Source organism: Magallana gigas, chromosome 5, assembly GCF_963853765.1.
Source record: "Magallana gigas chromosome 5, xbMagGiga1.1, whole genome shotgun sequence".
NCBI classification, from domain to species: domain Eukaryota; kingdom Metazoa; phylum Mollusca; class Bivalvia; order Ostreida; family Ostreidae; genus Magallana; species Magallana gigas.
In genome coordinates, this window is record NC_088857.1 from 5,978,901 (window position 1) to 6,001,972 (window position 23,072).

The 23,072-nt window shown below is 34.9% G+C and overlaps 4 protein-coding genes across 6 annotated transcripts; all 4 read right to left on the minus strand.

The window, feature by feature from the left end:
• Positions 1-44: 44 nt before the first annotated feature.
• LOC105319020 (proline-rich transmembrane protein 1) lies at positions 45-7,645 on the minus strand. Its single transcript, XM_066085901.1, has 5 exons — positions 7,255-7,645; positions 3,224-3,379; positions 2,617-2,750; positions 1,936-2,061; positions 45-1,160 (listed from the first exon to the last, which is right to left on the minus strand). Exons 2-5 carry the CDS (start codon positions 3,225-3,227, stop codon positions 975-977), a joined length of 450 nt encoding a protein of 149 aa, XP_065941973.1. The 5' UTR covers positions 3,228-3,379; positions 7,255-7,645; the 3' UTR covers positions 45-974.
• LOC117680370 (proline-rich transmembrane protein 1) lies at positions 3,894-6,771 on the minus strand. The gene is made up of 4 exons (XM_011416400.4): positions 6,664-6,771; positions 5,952-6,082; positions 5,489-5,611; positions 3,894-5,041 (listed from the first exon to the last, which is right to left on the minus strand). Exons 1-4 carry the CDS (start codon positions 6,680-6,682, stop codon positions 4,877-4,879), a joined length of 438 nt encoding a protein of 145 aa, XP_011414702.1. The 5' UTR covers positions 6,683-6,771; the 3' UTR covers positions 3,894-4,876.
• Positions 7,646-10,457: 2,812 nt separating the features above from the next.
• On the minus strand, positions 10,458-17,415 carry LOC105319012 (A disintegrin and metalloproteinase with thrombospondin motifs 16). 3 transcript variants are annotated; one of them, XM_066085904.1, is made up of 16 exons: positions 15,649-17,415; positions 15,395-15,497; positions 14,979-15,072; positions 14,427-14,498; positions 14,152-14,291; positions 13,800-13,837; positions 13,489-13,594; positions 13,241-13,402; positions 12,995-13,121; positions 12,707-12,823; positions 12,533-12,584; positions 12,291-12,437; positions 11,864-11,965; positions 11,254-11,632; positions 10,966-11,096; positions 10,458-10,781 (listed from the first exon to the last, which is right to left on the minus strand). In XM_066085904.1, exons 1-16 carry the CDS (start codon positions 15,743-15,745, stop codon positions 10,633-10,635), a joined length of 2,016 nt encoding a protein of 671 aa, XP_065941976.1. In that variant the 5' UTR covers positions 15,746-17,415; the 3' UTR covers positions 10,458-10,632. The 3 variants fall into 3 exon arrangements, with proteins under 3 accessions (XP_065941976.1, XP_065941975.1, XP_065941974.1); XM_066085903.1 differs by having other exon boundaries at positions 10,463-10,781; positions 10,966-11,093; positions 11,765-11,965; XM_066085902.1 differs by having other exon boundaries at positions 10,463-10,781; positions 11,765-11,965.
• Positions 17,416-17,556: 141 nt separating this feature from the next.
• Positions 17,557-23,048, minus strand: LOC105319006 (uncharacterized). The gene is made up of 5 exons (XM_011416355.4): positions 22,884-23,048; positions 21,786-22,079; positions 21,352-21,483; positions 20,932-21,072; positions 17,557-20,174 (listed from the first exon to the last, which is right to left on the minus strand). Exons 1-5 carry the CDS (start codon positions 22,939-22,941, stop codon positions 19,018-19,020), a joined length of 1,782 nt encoding a protein of 593 aa, XP_011414657.3. The 5' UTR covers positions 22,942-23,048; the 3' UTR covers positions 17,557-19,017.
• Positions 23,049-23,072: the final 24 nt, after the last annotated feature.

The following is a 23,072-nucleotide window of genomic DNA, read 5'->3' on the forward strand; positions in this document are numbered from 1 at the left end:
ATTATAATGAAATATTGATTGTAAAATACGGTATTACGAAGACCTCTTCTCAAGAGTTTTATTATGAAAAACATGTTTGCAGTAATTCACACAATTAGTACATGTGTGTTAGAGAAAAATAATAATTTAGATACATGTATCTCAAATTGTAACTGAACTCCATGTAATAAAATACGATAAACAAAATGACACTGCATAAATGAATAAATCAAACATTAAATTTAAACTTCAGAAATTTAACATACTGCCCTATAATAAAAATACATGTTACATTGTAATAGCGTATCAGTATATCATAATAAAACTAAAATAAACATTATACAAATCATACATAAATATTGTCAAAACAAAATGTTAATTCCCTGAGTAAAGTTGGTGGAGCTTTGTAGGACATAAGCAAATAACAATGAAATATGGTGCTGGGTAGACAAATTAGGACGTATAACAAAAATGTCGTTGAAGCTACATTAGAAATGCTATAGTTCTGATGCTACATTAGCAATGCTATAGTTCTGGTGCTAAGTTAGTAATGCTTAAGTTCTGGTGTTAATCATAAACTGAATTCTGATCTTTGAAAAAGCTGTTATACTGAAAGACAGTAACGATTAATTTAGTCTAAGTACGTATGCACTATCAAAGGTATTAAGATTGTATTACTGGAATAAGAATAATACTGACTATAAAATGATGGCCGTGAAATACCGATAAAATGTGCATGAATTTAATTTTAAATAAATACCATTAGTGTAAAGATTAGATTAATAGAAATTCCAATGTATTTCTGTTAGTATTAAGTAAATATTAACCACTTATATACTGAAAGGAAAACTAATGAACTATCGCAGCCAATAGTGCAAAATTACGAGCAGCAGAAACATAAACAAGTTTAAAGGTTAGGAACAACCTATTAAAAAGTAAATCATTTTTGCATTGTTTGGTTTCTCGACAGATTTCCAATATGGCACCGATCAGTCTTAATATTCCTGGGGGCCGGATGACATGTTCGGAATCACTCCAAAGAACCAGTACAGACCCGCAATCAGCATGCCCACCAACAAAAAGGCCACCCCAGCTATCACGGAGATATTGGACAGCTGCCGGGCAGTGCTGGAATGGCTCCGGGCTGATTCCATGTCTCCTCTAGCAATGGCACTGCGTGACTGGAAATGGTAAACAAGCAAGTGGTGGAACTTCCGGTATAGCAATTTATTGAATATTATAAAGGTTCGCCAACCTGAGTGTACTCGCGTAACTATTTTTTGTGGTCTTATAGAAATATAAAAAATAACCAGTTAAGCATAAATAATTTCAGCATACCTTAAAGAAATTATCTTTAAAAAATGTGTTTTGGACAATATCTAGTTATTAGTCCCGTGGTTGCTATTTTCTTATCATTGAGAGACGTGAATAGTTGTACGTGTCATGTTTAATGCTTCAGAGACTATTTCATGCAATGCATGATTCTATATAAATAGTGCCTGTTTGGGAGGGTAACAGTTGAAATTTACACCCCGAGAAAACCATTGTCAACCGACGCGAAGCGGAGGTTGACAATGGTTTTCGAGGGGTGTCAATTTCAACTGTTATCCTCCCAAACAGGCACTATTTATTTTGTTATACTGAATGTCTTAATTTTTAAGAAAATGTTACTGCTTTTATATAGGAATAACGTGAATTATACAGCGAACCGTACGCGCATAATTTTCGCGCATGTAACATTTTTTCATGTTACCCGTTGCTAAGTGCGTTGATAACGCTGAGGGTAATAGAAAATATTATTAACTGCGTCTTAACCAATCAGATTTCAGTATTTAACATGAAAGTATAACAAAACATAATACTAGACGTTTCAGGAGGGTTGAAATATTGAGTTTGATTACATCAAGTAATAATCAAATCATTATTACAATGATGTATTTGATCAGTAACTCATACCTCACTGGCTTTCATGATAGCAAAAATTCCTGTTGGCCAGAAACAGCACATGGTCACAAAAATAGCTCTGTTCATGTAGTCAGGGGGAGGTGGGGGCTCGTTCATCCTAACTGGCCCGGGGGCAACCTATTATCATTACATCTCATATAAATATATGACTATGGTGATAAAAGAATATTTTATTTTCTTAAATTTTCGAAACGAGTAAGTTAATTGGTACTAATTGCATCAGGCTCTTGAAAGACATATCTAAAACGCTACCCATAAATACCACCAAAATGATGAAGTATAATTATCCGTGTTACTAAAACTTTTTTTTTATTTCGTCGTCATACATGTACAATGTAATTTTAGCTATATTATCATGTTGTTGATTACTAGTGTGGAGACTAAGCCTTCGATAAACATTGATGAAATCAATGTATGATCAAGTGTAAAATTACATACAAATTTCAAACTAAAATTTTATACCATTGAAAAGGGTTTGGATCTCAAAATTTCGAAGAACATATAGCGATTCAACTTTAATATATAGGGAACATTATATGTTCAACATGTATATACCATTTCAAATCCGGCATTACATGTCCACATGATTATGTATGGTTATCGCCATACATTTTTTTCAATTTTATTAAAAATGTGAACAGTGAAAAACATAAAGAGGATGTTAATTCTTACAATGGATGGATTTGTAAAACTTTGTTCCGAAGTGACGCATGGCTGGTCGGTGTACTTTGGCGGGGGGTAGTAAGGGGGGTTTCCGTTCCCCGGGCTGGGTTGGTACGGCGGGGGTGGTTCATCTCCGAAGTGATCTAGGAATAGTGTAATAATATTTTCTTATTTTTTTCATTTGGGGAATTTATCTTCCTCGTTTTACAAATTTAAAAGAAAATAATAAATCCGTCTTGATATATCATATTGATAGGGCTTCATTTCAAACAAAACGTTCATTATATGTTTATATAAGAATGTCAACCAATTAGATAATAACATGATTACATGTATGTAAATTTACAAAGTTTGACATTGGAGGAGTGAAGCTGTATCAATATCTCATTAATTATTTTTGACCGAGGTAAAATAACCAATATTCAAGGAGGTGTGCAGAAGTATAGATTACGAAGCTATTCCTGGTAAAGGGGACTTCACACATATAGTTAACAGTGTCATCCACATCCGTCCACCATGTCCACCAGATCAGCTGTTGGTCCGTAGCTAATTGTGCTTTCCACTTATGCGAAACAAAATAAACTGTTCGTTATAGCATGTATAGCGTGTTATTTACCCATGGTTTTCCTCTACATCTTCAACGTTTGTCCCTTCCTCAAAATAGACGTGCGTATATTTCCGGGTTTTATAAGGTGCGTGCTCAATGGTCCGTGAACACGTAAACAGATGAAATAGCGTCACGTGTCAGTGAATCTGTCTGGTAGGCAAACAGCTGACAAAGACATTGTCACACTTTATTTTTATGTGTTGACATACTGTGTAAAGGTATTTTTGATGATGAGTTCCTATCTATTATCTTGCTTGGAAGTGTCGATTTTAATACAATAAAAAGACAATGATCGAAGCTGAGAAAGTTAGTAACTTTGACGTTTCTCTTGATCATTTTTTTTCACAGATGGAGAGTTCACATTTTTTATTCAAGCGGGGGGGGGGGGGGGGGGGGAGTTGTCATGTAATCAACTTTACAAACAAAAATTCTATACTAATGTCAGAAGAAAATTCCAATTATGATACAAGCCTCCTTCCAACTCCATTCAGATTGTAAATAGGTTGGAAATGATTTTTTTTTTTTAATTTTATTCCTTCAAATAACGGAAACATTGTGAATTCTCAACTCATTTTCAGATGAATACGTGTCAAAAGTGGTTGTTATAGGTCGAAATTCCTACGACACATGGTATTGTTAAGAGTTATTGGTCCATACAGTGGTCAATGAAAAGTGAGTATTTTTGTTAATCTTGATTGTTTATTTTAACAACAACTACACAATGTAGTGGTATGTACACTGAAGATAAAACACCATATACATATTTTTATATAAAACATGGGTGATAAATAAAACCATTGTAAAATAATACATTCTGTTTTCTTTTGTAAATGTTAACTTCACAAACTGGAACATTTTTTCGATCCAAATTATTTAGGATATCTTTAATGCATGAAATTTCTTCCCCTGATAGAATAACTTTTTGTATATATATCACAATAAAAACACGAAACAGTTCGTAATAACAGCCCCATCCCTATGTTATAACAGCCCCCATCCCCCCATCCATGTAAAATAAAGAATGCACAACATGAGAATAACATTTCAATTCTGATTGATAATAATGAAAAGCCCAGAAGAGAATCCCCCCCCCCCCATCTTTCTTTCATCGTATTTATCCGCAAACTAATGGCAAGAGTTCCATATTAAATGATGTATAAAATATTAAGATGAGATAATGAAACAGAAGGCTACTGATATGTGTATATATATATATATCCCTGAAACAGGTATTGTTCAACATGAAATATCAATTTATAGCAAATAGAGTTTTAAAAATATTACGTTAAATTTTCGAATTCAAAAGAAATCAAATGCTAATGACCTGTACACAACATGATGATAATTTAACATCAAAACAACGATTTCCATGACATTAATTACTTGTTTTATCCAAATTCAGTCCATTTCATTGAACAATCTGCGTATATCAACAACATGAATGTGCCCTGGTAAATGCAAAGGTTACAAAATATATATTTGATCTTTGTCTTATAATTGTATAAAAGGTATAAGATTCCCCAAAAAATACTTGTTTCATAATTCCTGACTGATAAATTGATGCTGTTTTAAAGTTATATAAAAAAAACCCAAATATTTCTGCTGTAGAATTTTCTTCAATTTCTACATCACACAGAGCCATTCAGTGGTTCTGGGTCCATTCTAGGTAATACTCCTCAAAACCAGACCCACATACACCCCAACAAAGATGACGGCCACAAGGATGGAAGCCACACCAGCCATTATCGATATGTTGGACAGCTGTCGAGCCGAGTTGGAATTACTTCGGGCAGATTGCATGTCTCCTCTAGCATACGAGCTCCGTGACTGGAAAAAGTAAAATACATGTATGTATTGAAACACTATATATGAATTAAATCCAGTTTATTTATTGCTATAATGTACTGTAAAAACAAATAAAAATTATTATAGCCAGTGCAGTGAGCTTTTCATAGTCCTGTCTGAATTGCAAGTTTCATCAGGGTAGGTGAAAAAGTAAAATTACCATTGAGAAATATACAGAAGGTCAAAATTATCGTTCAATAATTCTAGTTTCATTGGGTTTTTTTGTCTACATTAAAAATTTCAATTAAGCAATAGCAAGTAGCTGGTGCTATATGAAGTACCTGGGAGATTATATGTACATTTTAAAGATTTCATACCTGGAAGTACAGAAAATACATTTTCAAATATCTACATTTATGCATAGATAGTATATTCATCTTTTCACTATAAAATGTGTTTGATGAAATCTTAAATAGAAGTTTTACATACCTCACTGGCTTTCATGATAGCAAATATTCCAGTGGGCCAGAAACAGCAAATGGTCACGAAGATAGCTCTGTTCATGTAGTCAGGGGGAGGTGGCTCATTCATGGTCATTGGTCCAGGGGCCACCTATCATAACATCATAACAGTTAAAGAATCGTTACAACTGGAATTTTCAGTATGAACTATACAACAGGTTTGTATATAGGGTCACTAAATAGAATACATGTATAAAGAATTTTTTTCAAGTTTGTTGCAGATTTATGCACACCAAGTATTGATTTGCAAAACTTTAAATGCAATTTGTTACAAAGTGTTGGAATGAATATTGTCCATTGCACAACAAGGGATCTGGATTTTTTTTGCAAATGGATTAAAATGCCCCAAATTTCCGGCCCGTACAATAAAATAGGTTTAATAGTTTGATCAAAAATGTGAATTATGGTTTATGGATAATGGATATACTTACAATGACTGCGTTAGTGGAATAGCCTCCTGGAGGAAACCCTGGGTGGTCTGTGTACTGCTGAGGGGGGTACTGGGGAGGGTATCCATACCCCGCGCTGGGCTGATACTGAGGGGGCGGTTCATCTCTATAATCTAGAATCAGATTTTTCAATATTCAATACAATGTACATTATTAAAAAACACTGAAATTAGAATATCACTATCATGACTATATTCAATTTATATCAAAATTTCAAGACTTGTTTCTTTACATTCATATTATAATAAAGATTTAGCCTTGCTGTAAATAACACAAATGATAAAAAGCAGAAAAACATATCAAACACCAAGAAGAGAGAGAGAGAGAGAGAGAGAGAGAGAGAGAGAGAGAGTTAATTTCAACTGATTAACTAACCAAAATTGGTTAAGCCCTGTAAAGCTAAATTATAGAACGAAAATGGTGGTAATTTAAATATAATTTTTTCATTTACTGTGCTAAACCAAACGCATGTTATTGCAGGGACGTATATAATAGTATATACCTCCCTAGTTATCGATAACTGGGATAGATTTTCTTTATATGACAGTTCACTGGTTCACAGGTGCGCGGAAAACAATGGTCTGATTTTACAGTCTTCTACGAAATGTTACGATCATATTGCCTCAACACCTAAGATGAAATGAAATCAATAGAAAAGAGATGAACAATGGGTATATTCTACAATAATATTTACCTTTTTTCTCTCCCGACATCTTGATTGTTCCACAATATTGATTTCAAACGTTTAAATGATCAAGATTGCATTCTTCGTGATCAACAACTGGAAAAACCGAAACTGAAAGTATTTTCCGGAAATACAATGCCCAAAACGAATAAATGTGCTTTTAATCTTTAATTGATAATACTTGCTTTCAATTTTTTCAGGGGGTGGGGATCTCATTCTGTTTAATTGTTATAACTATACATGTATATAGAGGATATTAAATGCTTTGTAGTTGGATACTCTCTTATATTTTCACAAGTGAGGAGCGCGAGTGAAAATATCCAAAAAAAAAAAATTACCATGAGTAAATCATGGAGTAAATCACGAGATAACTTCCGTATCCAACTACAAAACAATGAATTAACAGTGTGAAAGAGTATCATTTTATTCAATGGATAAATTACAGCATTTGACGGTTGAAAATGAAGTTATATAGGCAAAATCAAATGCAGTGGATATTCATCAACAGAGAAAAATTAAGTATCTGATCCATTACTATACTCTGTCCCGAGTTTTTGCTTCCACCACTTTTCGCTTAAATATTTCGATAATAATAAATACCTTTATGCTCAAACTATGTTCCTCCACTAATATGAAAAATGTCCAGATTATCTGTTTTGAAACGCCCCTCTACCGCTTCAGCTTTCAATACACATCCAAAAATAGAAAGTCTACTGGGATTTTGCATTGCGTCAGCCATTAATAAGCCCGGATGATAACGTTGAAAAATTTCACGAGGTATCCAGAGTAAGTCCGAATGGAGAAAAGATGTAAACATTTCCCATTATAAATCCCCGTAAGACATTTGTTTTCGTTCCTGTAAACTTTTATGAGTGAAAAGTGATAATTGTTCAATAACGATATTTTGGATAATTACTTTCCATTTCGTCAATTTCAACTGTACTTCTTTCACAGGTATGCGTACTTTCATTAAAAATCAATAAAATGTGATGGAAGCAATAACTTGGGACAGACTATTGTTCTTTTATTGCTATTTAGTTTCTTCTTTTATCAGAGTATAGCTGCAGGTCTGTAGCCCCCAGTCTGAAAAAAAAAATATGGACAATCTGAGACGCCCATCCAATTTTTTTTCTCATCTGAAAGCTTCATATGTACAGTTTCACACTAGCATTAGAATCGATGTTAGAATTGTTACCGTCTTTTCTTCTTTTGAAATTCATTACATGCGCACATACTCTTTTATTGCTCCCAAGAACACAGTTGAATTTTCAACTAATCTGTATTCACTATTACAATGTACATGTATTTTACTGGATCGGTTGTAGGCTTTACGTAACACGAGTAAATTTACTCGTGAATATAAATCTTTTCTTAATGTTTAGATTTTAGTTAGGAACACTGTGCCGGATAATTATATGCCAATGCCAAGGTGGCATTTAAATTGCACCCGCTTAAGATGCATTTCCGTAAAAATCCATATATACCAAAAGATAGATCTTTTGTTAGAAAGTACATGTACACTATATATAACCAATTTTGTTTAGAAGGTCTCACCTGACAGGTGATATTTACCTTTAAAAAATAATACCCCATAGGAAAACAATAATTCACAAAGAAGAAATAACCTTCCTACATGAAATATTTAAAATCCTATAGAATTTTCTAAAACTCCTATAGGAATAAAATTTCTTATAGGAGGAAAATAATTCCTGAAGGAATTTGATTCAATGATGTACATGTAGTTTTCCTACATAAGTTAATTAATATTTTATATCGGATTTTAAAATACTATGGAAGTTTTGTTCAAATCCAGTCGGACTTTAAATTCCTAAAAGAAGTTCTTTTATTCCGGCAGGAATTTGCAAATGTTCTGTAGGAAAATCGTTTCTCCTACGGGAAAATTATTTTCCTGTAGGAATTTATTTTTCAAAGGTCATTATATCACCTGACATGTGAGATACATTAATAACAAAGGTGGTTATAAACTCCTTCAGCAATGGTCTATCATGGCATATTTGAATATTTCGATACATGCAGTTTAGATGGGTGCAAAAATGCCACCTTGGCACTGGCATAATTATCCGGCATAGTGTACATGACATACTAATAAAGGGGCGTGGTCATGATTTTGGTTAAAACTTGTTTTTTCGATTTTAATGTTTACAATGCTTCAGTAAAGCATTTTTAATAGGCAACCAAAATTTAAGTGCCATTTGTTAAGTTATAAGCCAGTTACAGAGCTTACAATTTTTCGCTATGTAAACAAAGCTTTTGTTTACATTTTGAATGTTGAAGTGAAAATTCCAGTTTTAGACCTAAAATGAATGTGTTAAATGTTTGGGAACTGTTTTTTTTATGCTTGAATTGAATAAGAAGATAAACAAATCAGCTTGAAAAGGATTTTTCACTGGTATATTGAACCTATGTAAACATAAACAGGGCACGAACCTTGTTTACATGACGAAGAATTGTGAGCTCTATATCTTGCTTAAAACTCATCCACTGGCACCCAAATTTTATTTGATCGTTAGAAATGCATTTCTTAAGCATTGTAAATAATAAAAAAAAAATTGACCGAAATCGTGACCATGCCCCTTTAACATTTGCAAATAGCAAAAACGTTCAATTATGTGCGAACATAGCACGCCCTTATCACTTGACGCTTGGATTATTGTATTATTGTCAATATAAAATATCGGTAATTTAAACAATTCTGAACTTGGATGGTCAAAATCAAATCATCTGAGAAGCCCTTAGGGCGTCACAGGATTTCATCGCGTGAACAACCAAGTTCATATTCCGGTGAACTTTTGAACTTGCTGTTTATTTTACGCATTTAAGTATGATTGTATAATTATGTCACTGTATAAAAGTTTAAATTTCAAGAAAACTGCATCAAATTATGAAATTTTTAATTTACACAAAGCTGTCACTGCATAGTTAACAAAGTAGTGCGAATATGCAATGTGTGCGCAAATAGTAGAATTCACCGAATGCCTGATACTATACATGCAAACTTCATTCATAGATAGATCAAACTTATTTTAGAAGTAAGAACCCTTTAAATTCTGAGATTAAAACTCAGGGTTATACATACATGTATACGTAATATAACGTACAAATTTAGTGGTTAAAAGCAGAGGGCTAGAGTCGGTGGAATCTCTAATAATCTTAAGGCTTTCACGTTTTCGTTGGAAACACATGCAAATGGTCCACGTATTGTAGTCCTTTTTTAAAGGACAGCAACTTGTTCTTATTCATTTTCTATCACCTACTCTGAACATGCATAGATTTGTCTTGCATTGATTCCCAGTTAGTCTCCATACCACTCCAGGCTCTGTTTTGCGATGATATTTTATCATATGGTAGTAGTGGGCAGGGCTACCCTGTTAGTTTTATCTGTGTGTGAAGGGGGTGTTACTTGTTATTAATAAGTTTCTGTGTATAAGAAAACGCAAAGGTGCCTAGACAGCGATCCCACACCCGATATACAGTAAACACGATTATATAACAAACAGTTTACGCTTTTTTATAAATCGCTTCGCGTTTATAAAGCGTAAACTGCCCCAAACCATTTTATATCGTATAAAACAAATAAATATTGAATTCATTCCTTAAGTAAAATCGCACGTCCCTGACACTTCGTTATAAGCGTGTCTTACTGTACAACGGTTCGGCACTATTCTGTTAATAAAGCACCATTTAATGACATAATTCTGTTCTAATTTATACCCCCAGTCAGAAATATACAAACGTTTTACAAAATTATACCCATCATGAAAAAAAAAAGTTTATATGGAGGGGAGGGGGTGTCACATTTATCTAGTCAATCACTTGTGGGAAATAGTCACTATTGACCAAGAGATAGTGAAGTCCCAAAGGAAGACACAATCTATCATAGTTTTAAAAAAAAATCCAAATACCAAAAGGGTTCAATGGGAATTTAATGAAAATGAACACTGTTGATGTAACATTAAATCAGAGGATATTTTTAAAAAATGGAAGCTCCAAATACTTTCTCAGTCTTTTCATCATCTTATCGTATCTTTTCTTCAGTGCCTTAATCCGTTTTTCATTTCTCTTTCTCTCTTTCTCTAGCTGTTTCTGCTTTTTCTTCCAATCTTTTTCTGAAATTCAAATCAGTCAGTTAGGTATTTAGTTGCAATATCATCGTTGAAAAATAAAACGTAATATGGAAGAGTTTGAGTTCCAAGTGCTATTGTATGACAGTATAGATAGTGTAATAAAAATCTTTAAGCATAATCTTCTGAAGGTATCGAGTATTGCAATAATTTAAAATTTGACTAGTACTTTTCTTTTTCTCGCTGCTATCTTCACTAGAACTACTCTCTTCATCACTGGCCGATGACGTAGTTGTCTGAGTTGTTGTAACTCCAGACGTAGTCCGAGGTGTTGTGGACTCAGAATGAGTTGATTCACTGCTTCAAAGTATATAATATATATATATATATATATATATATATATATATATATATATATATATATATATATATATATATATATATATATATATATGCGTCGAGCTGATTATGAGTATTGATTTGCATGAACTGCTTTCATATCGTATGATATCACTACCTTGTGCTGATTAGCAATGTGGTATGAAGCGTTGATGAATCGGTGGTTGCTTCTGATGTCAGTCTTGATGACGTAATATCTTTTGAAGTGGATGTGGAGGGCAACGTGATGTCAGATGGAATTGCAGATGTTATGCTTGTTGGTGTCGAGTTTTTAGTTCGAATTGTAACCGTTTCCGTAGTAACCAAAGAAGTTGAGGATCCAGCTGTTCTACCAGTACTTAACACGGAGGACATATCCGGTCCTGTTGATGATATCCTTGTAGTCTGAAGTTCTGACGTTGTCGAAGTTTGTGTAACCCTGGTAGAATCAGTTGTGGATAAAATTGATACGGAGGACGATCTTTCAGAAGGTGTCGTAGTTCTGATGAGTGAAGTACCTAAATTATTGAATATTTATGTTGTCATTTATAGCAAGAAGAAAATATTTCATGGCAACAGCCTATACTGTATTATTTGATTGATTGTAAATTACTCAAGACATAGAGAAATGAGTTATGGTAATCCCTAACCATTCTCAGTAGTGATTGCATCATCACTGACGTTGAAAACAGATTCCGATGACGTAGACGTTAACGGGAGGACAGTCGAAACGGAGTATGGCAATTTACCGTTTATACAGGTCAAACAGCAGAGGTTTTCACGGGTGAAGTTGTTGTAGGTGGGACATTTGGAAAACTGACACCCGTCTCTTCGATCCCCGTATTCACAGCCTTCAAAAGGACAAAATCAAACACGTATTATATCTACTTATAGACCCACTTATTAATAAGTGGTTCAGTCACAGGATACAAGTATAAAATACATGTGGCTACAATAGGAAAGTCTGCACCTAATTTTGAGTTCAACTAAGTCATTTACGCTTTTTCTTTGTCATGGAACTGCTATTTTGGAAAGAGATGACCATTAAACAACAGCATCACGCTAGCTACTCGAACACGATTTTCAAAATAGAAAACTTCCTTTGTATGTATTTGTAGGACGATGTTTTCATCAATAACTTTGAATCTTGCCTTTTAGAAATGTCGGAGTACTTGCCTGTGATGTCAGTTTTGATCTCCTCACACGACAAACAACAGGCAGCGTTGACGGACGGGAGATAACAGTCGTACGGCCGTCCGTAAACTCTGTCGGCGCACCCCACGCCGCCCGGGACCACCGGCTGGTCACCAAACGGGCACCTGTCTACAACATACACCCAACTGGTGACGTGAATTCTGAACAACTGTTTTTTGAAATTCTAAAATATGAAAGTACAGAGTTTGGAGAAAAGACATTACCTGGTACGTTTTCACCTTCATCCGACAACACACATTCACCCCCATTGCAAGTCTAGAAATATAAAACCTAGAGTGTTTAGAAACAGTTCATGTTCAAATCTAACACTAGAAGCTGTGGTAAACAGAAATAAATCTTAAAGAAATCAATAATACATTCCTAACAATGGTTCCTACCGTGAAGTTGCCACAAATAGTGCCGTCTAGAGGCAGGATACTGGAGCACGTAGTGGACTCGGGCGAATAACAGGACATTCCTCCGCACAGGGTGCTGTAGTCCGGACCGGTCAGGGCCTGTCAACGTGCAGTCATTCTAACATACAGTTACTTCCGACAATAATCCACATTCTAATTTTGATTTGATTGGAACATATCTTCATTGTACAAAAGTACATTTGGGATTGGGCACAAGTTCGATAACTTAAACCGCCCTCTCCCAATTTTGATTTGGATAGCGACACTTACCCTACATAAAAACGACTCAAGACCAAAGGCAGTTCTACATTGTGCGTCAGCATCCGGGGATTTGGCCACCTCTGATAACAATGGCACTCCGGTGGCTGTGTGGGACCTCAAGCATTCTGTCCCGTCACTGTAAAACCAAACATTGGTATAACCTTTTTTCTCTAAAATGTAAGTTAAACATGTTGTACGTTAGCAAGCATTGGTCAGTACAAGGAGATGCAGATGACACTCGGCACATAGTCATACCTGTCCAACTTTTGAAGGAAATTTTTGATGTATGATATGGAACATCGTGAAAACTTCCAAAGATTCGGCGTCTTGGGGCTGTTGAAAGCAAACTTGGTCGACATGATGTTAAGATTGGTTGCTCGGCAAAAGTTCCCATCCATGTCCAACCTTGAACCGAGGCTTAGAGGGGAAAAGGGGTTTAAGATAAATATACGGCTAAATGTAAATATATAGTATTATTGGTATGTTGTATATTTACTTTGTACCTTCTTCCAAGCTCCTGAGCGGCGAATATCGCTGTCCGTTCATCGTAGAAATCTTCCACCACCGACATCGCCAGGGCCGTGCAGACAGAATCCGGATAGGATAGCCCTGCCATCGAGACCATTGTAATATTATAGAGCTCTCTAATTTAATGTATTTATACACAATCCCAATGAATTCAAAATTTACAGTATGATAATTCCGTAAAGTTGTATTGAGAAAATATAAAAACTGTATTGGGAATAGGTTGGAAGGGTTGCTTTTCGTAGCGAAATTTAAGCATGATTTGATGATACTGTGAAACAAAACTAACCCGTTGAAGATGCCGAGCCTCCGTACGTTAAATTAAACCTAAACTCATAAAACACCATTAATTAATATGCATGTTAAGTATACATCATCTACAATAGTTTATAGCACATTGAATATATACTTAAACGTATTAATTCCACAGAAAATCTCCAAAACGTATTAATTCCACAGAAAATCTCCAAAATTCTAATTAAAATGCAAAGATGGAGATGACAACTGACATAATTAAAACGCATTGTAAAGTAACCTAAATGGTTTAATTGACATCATAAAAAAATCTTTATCGCTAATTACCAATTAAAGCACTGTAATAACCAAAGCACCTTGCACAAGAAACCTTAAAAGGCACAAACCCCGTAAAAAGCAAAGCGTGGTCATGATTGGGTAGTTCCGTTGAGTTGACCCAGTTCCTGAAAGTGTCCAAGACCTCAGGGGCGGGGATCAAAGACCTAGGGTTGGGCGTAAAAGATAACGGCGATGGAAAACTCAGATTCTAGCAAAAGAAAAAGGAAAGTATATAGCTACATATATATATTTCTGGAATACAGAATGTTGAAATCTTTCAAATCATAACAGAGCTCTAATTCAAGTTTAAGTAGATTTTGTATGTAGTATAGATGGCACCCACCTCTGCTATAATTACGTCCACCAGTACTATGTTCAGATTTAACTCTGTCGATGTGGTGAACCTTGTTTTAATCTGAAGTGAAAATGAGAAATCGTCATACACCCGTAACAGTACTGTAGTACTATGGCAATAAATTTATAACGTGAACATTTAAATCATGACTATTGCGATTTGGCTCAATGTTTGCCAAATTCGTCCCTACCACCCACCATTCCCATGGAATTGATGTAGGCATTACATATTCCCATGGAATTGATGTAAAGATTACATATTCCCATGGAATTGATGTAAGCATTACATACGCTATTTTTCTTCTCAATATAAGCCGTAATATAAACCATAAAAAGTACGTGATCTTTGGCTCCAAAGATAGTACAAATATGTAGATGGTAATTGGTGCCACAGCAGGTATAGCTAATAAATCATAAAAATACCTAACCTATATTTTTTGTATTGTAATTTTGTTCATACGTTCAACACAAATTTGCAATTACTTGCAAGTTTTACTAGAGATTGTTAAACTACCATATGTAGTGATGTTCACAAACTTACACTCTTAAATATTCGCTGAGAATGGAGTTTTGTTCTGTTGGTCGCTTCCAGGAGAACTTTTTCATCTAATCCAGGTCTACTCTGAGATTTAAACCTAAAACATTTCAGAAATCAGATGTTATGGAAACATGACATCTTCGTAAGGGGAATGGATATGGGGGAGAAATGTACTCACCCGCTAACTATGACTGTATGGGTCACGTTAGGAGACAGCACGGAGGTCGGGGGGGGGGGGGGGGGGTCCTCACCAGCTAACTATCACTGGGTCGTTGGGAGACAGCATGGAGTTGTGTGTGTGTAGGGGGATCCTTACCAGCTAACTATCACTGGGTTTTTAGGAAACTAATTTGGGCGGAGGGGTGGTACTCGCCAATTATCACTAGGTCGTAAAGGGATGAGGGGAGGGGTATACTAACCAGCTGACCACCGCTGGGTCCACGACAAACAGGACCTCCAGGGTGTATAGGTAGTCCCCCGCGGGGGTCTGTCTCCTCTGTCGCGATAACTGATGACCAGCTTCTATACCAAAGGAAACAAGCAACAAAACTAAATCACACCAACTTTTAAAATAAAGAACGGTAGAATAATAGTACATTATAAGTTTTAAAAATTATAATACTTGTCATTTCATTTTAAAAATTATTACGCTATCTATGCTTATGTGAATTACCAGCTTCTGTCATAGATAGTCTATCCTTTTCAAAATCGAAGATCAGGCAGATGAGAACAACACAAAATATGAAAGTAACGACTCCAAACGATTTCATCTTCACAAACCTCGTACTTCTTGCTTTTTCAAATACGTTTATTTCAAACACTGGTCCCTTGCATTTAATTGTCTACTATGCGCCCATTTAAAGAAAACTGCATTAAAAGGACAAAACGACGGGAGACTGACAGCAAACATGTAGGGTCTTCAGAACACCCTGGTTAGTGTCAGGCTGAACAGGGAAACCCCTGTCTACGTCATGTTGAACACGTAAAAGACGTGTTCGGTACACAATGCTTCGGTAGAAGTCCAAGCATCGCATTACAGGACTAGGTGGGAACCACTGCTCCGGACCCTCAAAATCAAATCTACCGCGGTACAGTGTCCAACATATCAATGAATGCTGATAGCTTTTTGTAGTTTTTGTTCACTTCTTCAAAATCCCTTTACAGACCTATACGTGTATGTAATAGGTTGTTCCCATGAAACAGAGATATACTAATATTTTATTTGAATTAGAAACTGAATTTACAGTTCCAATTTCTAAATATCTGCACGTAGGCTAAGTTTGTATTCTGTAATAGAGGACTAGGTAGGGTTATCAAATATGGAGTTTTAAACAACCAAATAAAAACAACAATTTGTTTCTAATTTTAATTATATCATTGCCGTTATATTAAAGTGTTATTAACACAACTCAAATGTTATAACTGAGACATGATCTATAACAAAGGACATTGCAGGAACAAGATAAAACATTCCTTATAAGGAAGTGTTAACAATGAAACATCACTACTACCAGGCATCTCAATCTGGAATCTAACAGAGATATAACATAGAGAATAAAAGGTCTATTTATTCTACACATGACCTAATGGCAATATTAATGCCCTCAGCATCAAGACAGCCTCGTCAGGATTTGGGTTCAAATTCTTATTCTTCCAACATATTCCTACTTGAAATTTTATTTTAATTGCCTTACCAAAATTCTATACGTTCAGTTACAAACAACAGGTCCGACCTTATATTTTTATGTTATTTTAACATTGCTAAATTTGTTTGAAATTGGTAAAGGGTACAACCAAATAAATACCAGAGGAGCTCTTTGAGATTTTACCTCCACTGGGCCTTAAACAGGAGACGCAGACAACGCCCCGTAAATTACTGTCTGAGCGACATACAATTTTTTTTAAAAAACCTTCTAAAGAAACACATACATAATTGTCAAGATTAATATTCAAATGAAGGTCAAGGTTAAACTCCCACAAAGTATACCCTAAGGTTAAGAGATGTCTTAATACCTAATACTCAGTAGTTAGTCTGTAAAATACATATCGACAGAACACTGCAAATTCAGACAGTCTTGTCATTTTTGTATAAATTAAACAATTTGAGGTAGACATTATTGTCATATATCACTGTACTATATATAATGGATTAAATTATGAGCTACATTTGATAATTGCCAAAAACAAATTAATTTCATGATCTTAGGGTTGTTAATGTTACTGATAAAAATTCATAGTACCAAGTATATATGATAACAATCAATGGTAGATCTTTTTAACTTAGATTGCTACCCAAAATGCATTGATTTCAATCAAATTAGATTCAAAAAATTTCTTCATACTCAATTCTGATTCATTTAAATCAAACTGAAGCATAAATTATTAAACTATCTATAAAACTCATCAGCAGCAATCTTTCATTTGAAAAAAAAATCAAATTATAACAAAATCAAAGTAGAGCATATAATTTTCAATAGTTTGTATCTTGTGTTTGAAAATTACATGGAAGCATCTGTGAAAATATGTTGTGTAAATTGCATTGCTGTATAACAAATGGGCCTTAATCTTCAAAATGTATCTATTGTATAATGTATTATAAAAATAATAAAAAAAAAAACACATAATAAATACTCAATGCCTTACAAATCCTAATAGATCAGCACTTGTTGAGCTACTGGCAGATTCATTCAAAACTGACCATAACATGGGTTTTGATAACACAAACTACATTACTATTTGACAAATTACAGTTATAACAAAACCATATGCCCTTTCAAATTGATAATTTCATCCACATATTATCTAAGAGAGTAAAATGAGAGAAAAATGACATATACTTGTAGCGGCCAGTTAAAACTTAAAAATAAATAGCGGAAATAGTAGGTAGGGTACCTAAAAGTTGAGTTCTAAAAAAACAGCAGGTACTTGAAATAATCAACAATAATTTAATTCTGGATGTAACACGGCATTTGATTGGATAGAAAAATTTAGTTAAATTTGTATAACCTGGTTTGGACCTCATTAGACAGGTCACAATGCACCAATGTCAAAAACATACTAATCCGCTTGATGTTATGTTTGAATTTTGAACAGATTAATATCATTTTTAAAAGTAAAACACACTCACTTTGTACAGTAAATTACAGAAAATTAAATTATAACTAATAAACGAGTATAACCTGGGTTGGGGCAGTTTACGCTTCATAATTCGCGAAGCGGATAATAAAAAACTGTAAATTGCTTTAACCCAGGTTATACTCGTATAACTTGGGTAGACATTGAGTTCATTTCTTAAATACATTTGATTTCCGAATTCAAAACATTGATTCCAAGGTGATGATTGTGTTTACTTTGAAAATATACACCCAAGAAATGTCTTTTTGTAAGAAGTGAAATAAACCACAAAATTTCACCAAACTTGTATATAAAATAAGATTACATGAACTTAATTAAAGGGATTGGATTTTTTTAAACACATGCAATAACATCATTAGTTGACATAAATTCTCTTTATCTTATGTATTGTACCATCCATATTTTGGCACATTGAAATACTGGAAAACACTGGCAATGGATAACAAGTCCAAAGAACAACAACTCTCATCTAATGCAAACCAAAGTCTCTCATATGTAACAACCTTTTCTTTATACACAACCAAAAACAAACACGTATATGAAAACTCATGTGCTCTTTCAAAATTATTTAAGTGTACATGTATCTACATATTTTTTCAAAAATGTTTACTTAATATACATTAAATTCATTCTAAGAATATATTTCAAAACATTGATATTGATACTGTGCAGTTCTAAATTCCCTTTTTTCTATTTCCTAAATTTTTCACAAAAAAAACAGTTAAAACACAGATCTTTAAACTTCCTTCTTTACGCTGTACTGGCATGCGACCAGTTCTCACCGAGTACCATTTCTCGCCAGTACATTGTGACGTCTATAATTTTATGTCTTGATAAAATGACTTCACAATGTACTGGCAAGAATGGTACTCGGCAAGAACTGGTCGCACCCCAGTATAGTTTATACTCATTGAAGGACAACCTGTCCCTCCTGAATAGCAATATGTGGGGGTGAAGAGGTTGTACCCCCTGTCTGCTGTGACACAGACACAGTCTCTGTAGGGACAATGTTTCCTCTTAACACTATCTGCCCTCCCTCTACTTGAATTTGGGCTGGGCCTGACTCCATAGAGGAAGGGCACTCTTCACTGCTATTATTGCCCTGGATCTCACTATTAACATTGCCCTGGACCTCATTATGATTATTGCCCTCAGCCCTGATAGATGCATTGACATTGTCCTGGTTCTCTCGTTGGATCTCTTGACTATCCACACAAGGTGGGTTACTGTGAACAGTATCGCTGGTCAACACTATGGCACCGTCTTGAACATTTAACTGACACACTCTACCGCATGACGCATTGTCTGTATGAATGGATTCTGATTGAAGAGATTCACAATTTTCATGTGGAGAACATAAATCTGTTAGTAATATGGCCCCGTTTTGAACTGTTATAGACTGGCATTGACAGGAGCGAGAATTCTCCCTGGTACGACCCTCTGGTTCATCAGAAGAGGTCTGAACAGAAACGCTACACGTATTTGAGGTGGGTCGTGTTTGCTGAACATACAGTTCTCCTTCTGATAAAATGGAAGAATCACGAGATAAGGATGGCAAGCAAGTGGCACACGCACTGGCTATTGAAGATTCATGAATAATGTAATTATTGAAATTAATCACTTCACGAGCAGGATTCCTGTCTATGGTACTATATAGCGGTGGGGGAGATCCTCTGCCCATATTTATCTCCCTTTCTACATCAGAATATGAAGGTGGCACACCAATGGGAGAAATCTCACTCCTTGGTATGTACTGAATGCCATTGTTCACATTCACAATAATGTTTCCGTAAGTAGAAGACGCAGACAGAAAAGGGTCCATCTCTATGGCATTCTGATTATTGTCTTGTTGATTCTGACTGCTGACTGTCCTATGGTACTGTCGTAACATTCTTTCAGCAGAGCGTGGGAAGCTCTTCATTCTGAACCTGAATACAATCACCACGATGACGGAGATCAGGAGAACTGTGCCGACGGTACACCCAATCACAGCGTAGACCGTGGTCTTCAGCCACGACATCTGTGTCTTGTCACTGGGCAGGTTTGATGTGGCATTGATCACCTCTACAAAAGCATCAACACAAACTTTAACATCTCAGGATGACTTACAATCTGGACCACTATAAACTGGTATACAGTAGTCAGTAACAGTAGTATATAAAACAAATGTATTGCTTTTTACATGCATGTTACATTACACCCCCCCCCCCCCCCCATTAAACTTCAAATAAAGAGCGGCTTTATTACTTGATGTATGCACTAACTCGATCTCTTAAATGCATGCCAGGAAATCATCCTTCTAATTATCAATTGCAATTAAATATTCATCTTAAAGCAGTAGCATCTCTATAATTTATCTAGCTGGTGTAATTGGTTTGATTTTGTGTCCAATTTTACCTTCATCCTTTGAAGTCTGATGCTGATGCACAAAAAAACAAAAAGCTTAGAAATGACTCTAATGGCTCCAATTTAAAAGGTCCAAAAAATGCAGTTAGCATCAAAACAAAAAACCAGATTGATAAAATGTTAAAATTACCCTCTGTAATGGCAAGAATTGTACTTCTAATATTAACAAATGATTTGAAGGATGTTTGAGCTGCAAAATTGAAGCAGGAAAGGCAAACAGATATCTATATTTTAACAGCTCCAATTGACTGAAATTTGTGCAAAATTTCTGGACATGAGTGATGAAGGACTATCCAAGTGGTTTGTTGAAGTGTCTGTCCTAATGTAAAGCTAAGTGTACCCATATGTATTTCTGATGAGATCACTTTGGAGTATTGTCCACACTTCTCCATGTTCATTAGGTATTGCTAATCACCTGTTTGGGGGTACTGGTCATCTGTGATGAGACAATACTCATCTGACCAGTCTCCACAGTGGTCTATGTGCTGGCTGTCACACACCAACGTCTTGTTGATGCACCGCTGGTTCTGACAAATAAACATGTCCTCACACTTGGCTGCAATAGACAAAGAAATTAATAGGAATTAATTAAATTATTAATACCAAACCTACATGCAAGTACATTACAAACCTTTTGGGGTTTTTTTTATCAAATATTCTCTGTTGAATGTTGAAAGACTGCAAACATCTATATAAATTATATAACCACATTTTTCTCAAGAATAGCTAAACTGACTTTCATCTGTTGTGAGTGTATTTTCAATCATTAGGATTGATGAGGGAGTTATATGTCAGTGTACAATGTGTCCTGAGAATAGAACAAGCTCAGCCTCACCGTACTGACAGTTTCTTTCATCTGATCCGTCAATACAGTCTGGATGTTTATTGCAACGTTGTTCCATGGGAATACAGACTTTATCAGACTCGCATAAAAACTGTTTACTATGACACCTGGCACCTGTAGCCACTGAAATAAAATGAATACATACATATCAAGAATCCAGGGTATAATCATCGAGATGTGTTTATTTTCTAATTTTCTACAACATCTTAAAGCTGTTTGGTTTTATTGAATATCATATTTTCTGAATGCTGTAATACAATGATTTTATTTTGTAAACCTGCTCACTGTACAGACAGATGTCAAACTGAAGCATGGGTTGGATTATAGTAACATCACTAACAAAAATAATCAATATACCACCTAACCTTTCATCTTATGGGCATAAAGTGATGAACTCCTGTCTACATGGTCTAGTAAAAACTTACACTTTGAGATGACTCGTATGGAGAGTCCTTTCTTTGTTTGCAGTGTGGAGCTATTGTAGAAACACTGGTAGATGCCAGCATCTTTCCCGGTGATATTCTTGATAATCAGTGTCCTGGTGAAGTTGTCTGCCCACTCTTGGTGGATCTCATCCTCTGATTTCCACACCCCTCGCCAGTACAGTGCTTTAGGGGGGCCCCCATTGGCACTGACACTGCACCTTACTTCTAAGTTATGTCCTTCTTCTACCTCAATGCTCTTACTTGAGTGGATGATTGGGTAGCTCTGGGTGGACACTATCAAAATGATACAACAAATAAATAAAGATTATTTGAAATAGCTGACCATAGTTTTAGTATGACTTAAAGAAATGTACATGTGGTTTATAAGCACAATAATATTTCAACCCGAAATTTTAAGCTTTCTTATAATTTACCAAAATAGATGTACAACTATACAAGCACACAGACAGAGCAGATAAGTATTGCCCTAACAATTTGATCTACATAATTTTTGGTAATTCAATCTCTGCATGTCTTATGAATTATTATAAAGCATGGTAATAAATTTAAAAAGAATATTGTTTTATGATACTAAGTTAGCAGTAAACAATTAATACACAAATTCAAATCAAAAACTTTAAAGTTAAATGAGCTCAAAAAGATAGGGAAAATAGACAAGTTATATTCTTTTCTTTTGGTATATTAGCGAGCATAAAAGCTTGCCTGTGCGAACAATGAATAGAAATTTCAAGCTACTGCTCTCTTTGACCTATTAAATTTTCAGTAACCAGAATTGCAGTCACAATTCTGTGTTAATTGCATATAGATTCCAATTTCACATTTACAGAACAAGTAAAAATGTATTCTGAAAATTTCATGCACAAAAAACGTAAAATAAATAAAACATTTTACTGCTCATCGTTTATATTCAGGGAAGTTGAAAAAAAAGCCAGATGATACCAGACTTAAAATGCCAAAGTGAACTCTGACAATTTATAATGAAGAGATCAGATTTACTATATAAACGATAATACATCGTCATCGATAATATCTGAATATGACAGATCTTACTGCACTATACTCTATAGACGTATTTACCATGATGCATACATGTCCAAAGCACAGATATAAACAAAACATTAGAGAAAGTTGTCATATCTTGCTTCCCTCCTCTATCAGCATGCAATTCATCATATTGTTTACAATAATAGCCAGGCCAAGAGACAAATTATGTCCACACCATAAAGCGGAAGTTATAATTAGTGCGACCCCTATCGGAGAACATCA

Bases quoted from the DNA above. Each gene is read 5' to 3' on its own strand.
- LOC117680370 (XM_011416400.4), bottom strand. The intron at 5,612-5,951 runs GTAAGTATATCC...ATGTTATGATAG, and splicing joins ATTCCACTAACGCAGTCATT to GTGGCCCCTGGACCAATGAC. The intron at 5,042-5,488 runs GTATGTAAAACT...TACTTTTTCCAG, and splicing joins CTATCATGAAAGCCAGTGAG to TCACGGAGCTCGTATGCTAG.
- LOC105319020 (XM_066085901.1), bottom strand. The intron at 2,062-2,616 runs GTAAGAATTAAC...TAATGATAATAG, and splicing joins GTTTTACAAATCCATCCATT to GTTGCCCCCGGGCCAGTTAG. The intron at 1,161-1,935 runs GTATGAGTTACT...TACCATTTCCAG, and splicing joins CTATCATGAAAGCCAGTGAG to TCACGCAGTGCCATTGCTAG.
- LOC105319006 (XM_011416355.4), bottom strand. From the start codon at position 22,941: ATGACAACTTTCTCTAATGTTTTGTTTATATCTGTGCTTTGGACATGT. The intron at 21,073-21,351 runs GTGAGGCTGAGC...TGTCTATTGCAG, and splicing joins TGAAAGAAACTGTCAGTACG to CCAAGTGTGAGGACATGTTT. The intron at 20,175-20,931 runs GTGATTAGCAAT...ATGCTTTTGTAG, and splicing joins TGACCAGTACCCCCAAACAG to AGGTGATCAATGCCACATCA.
- LOC105319012 (XM_066085902.1), bottom strand. From the start codon at position 15,745: ATGAAATCGTTTGGAGTCGTTACTTTCATATTTTGTGTTGTTCTCATC. The intron at 13,595-13,799 runs GTTAGTTTTGTT...TCTCGATGGCAG, and splicing joins AGGCTCGGCATCTTCAACGG to GGCTATCCTATCCGGATTCT. The intron at 10,782-10,965 runs GTACTAGTCAAA...TTTGAATTTCAG, and splicing joins TAGCAGCGAGAAAAAGAAAA to AAAAAGATTGGAAGAAAAAG.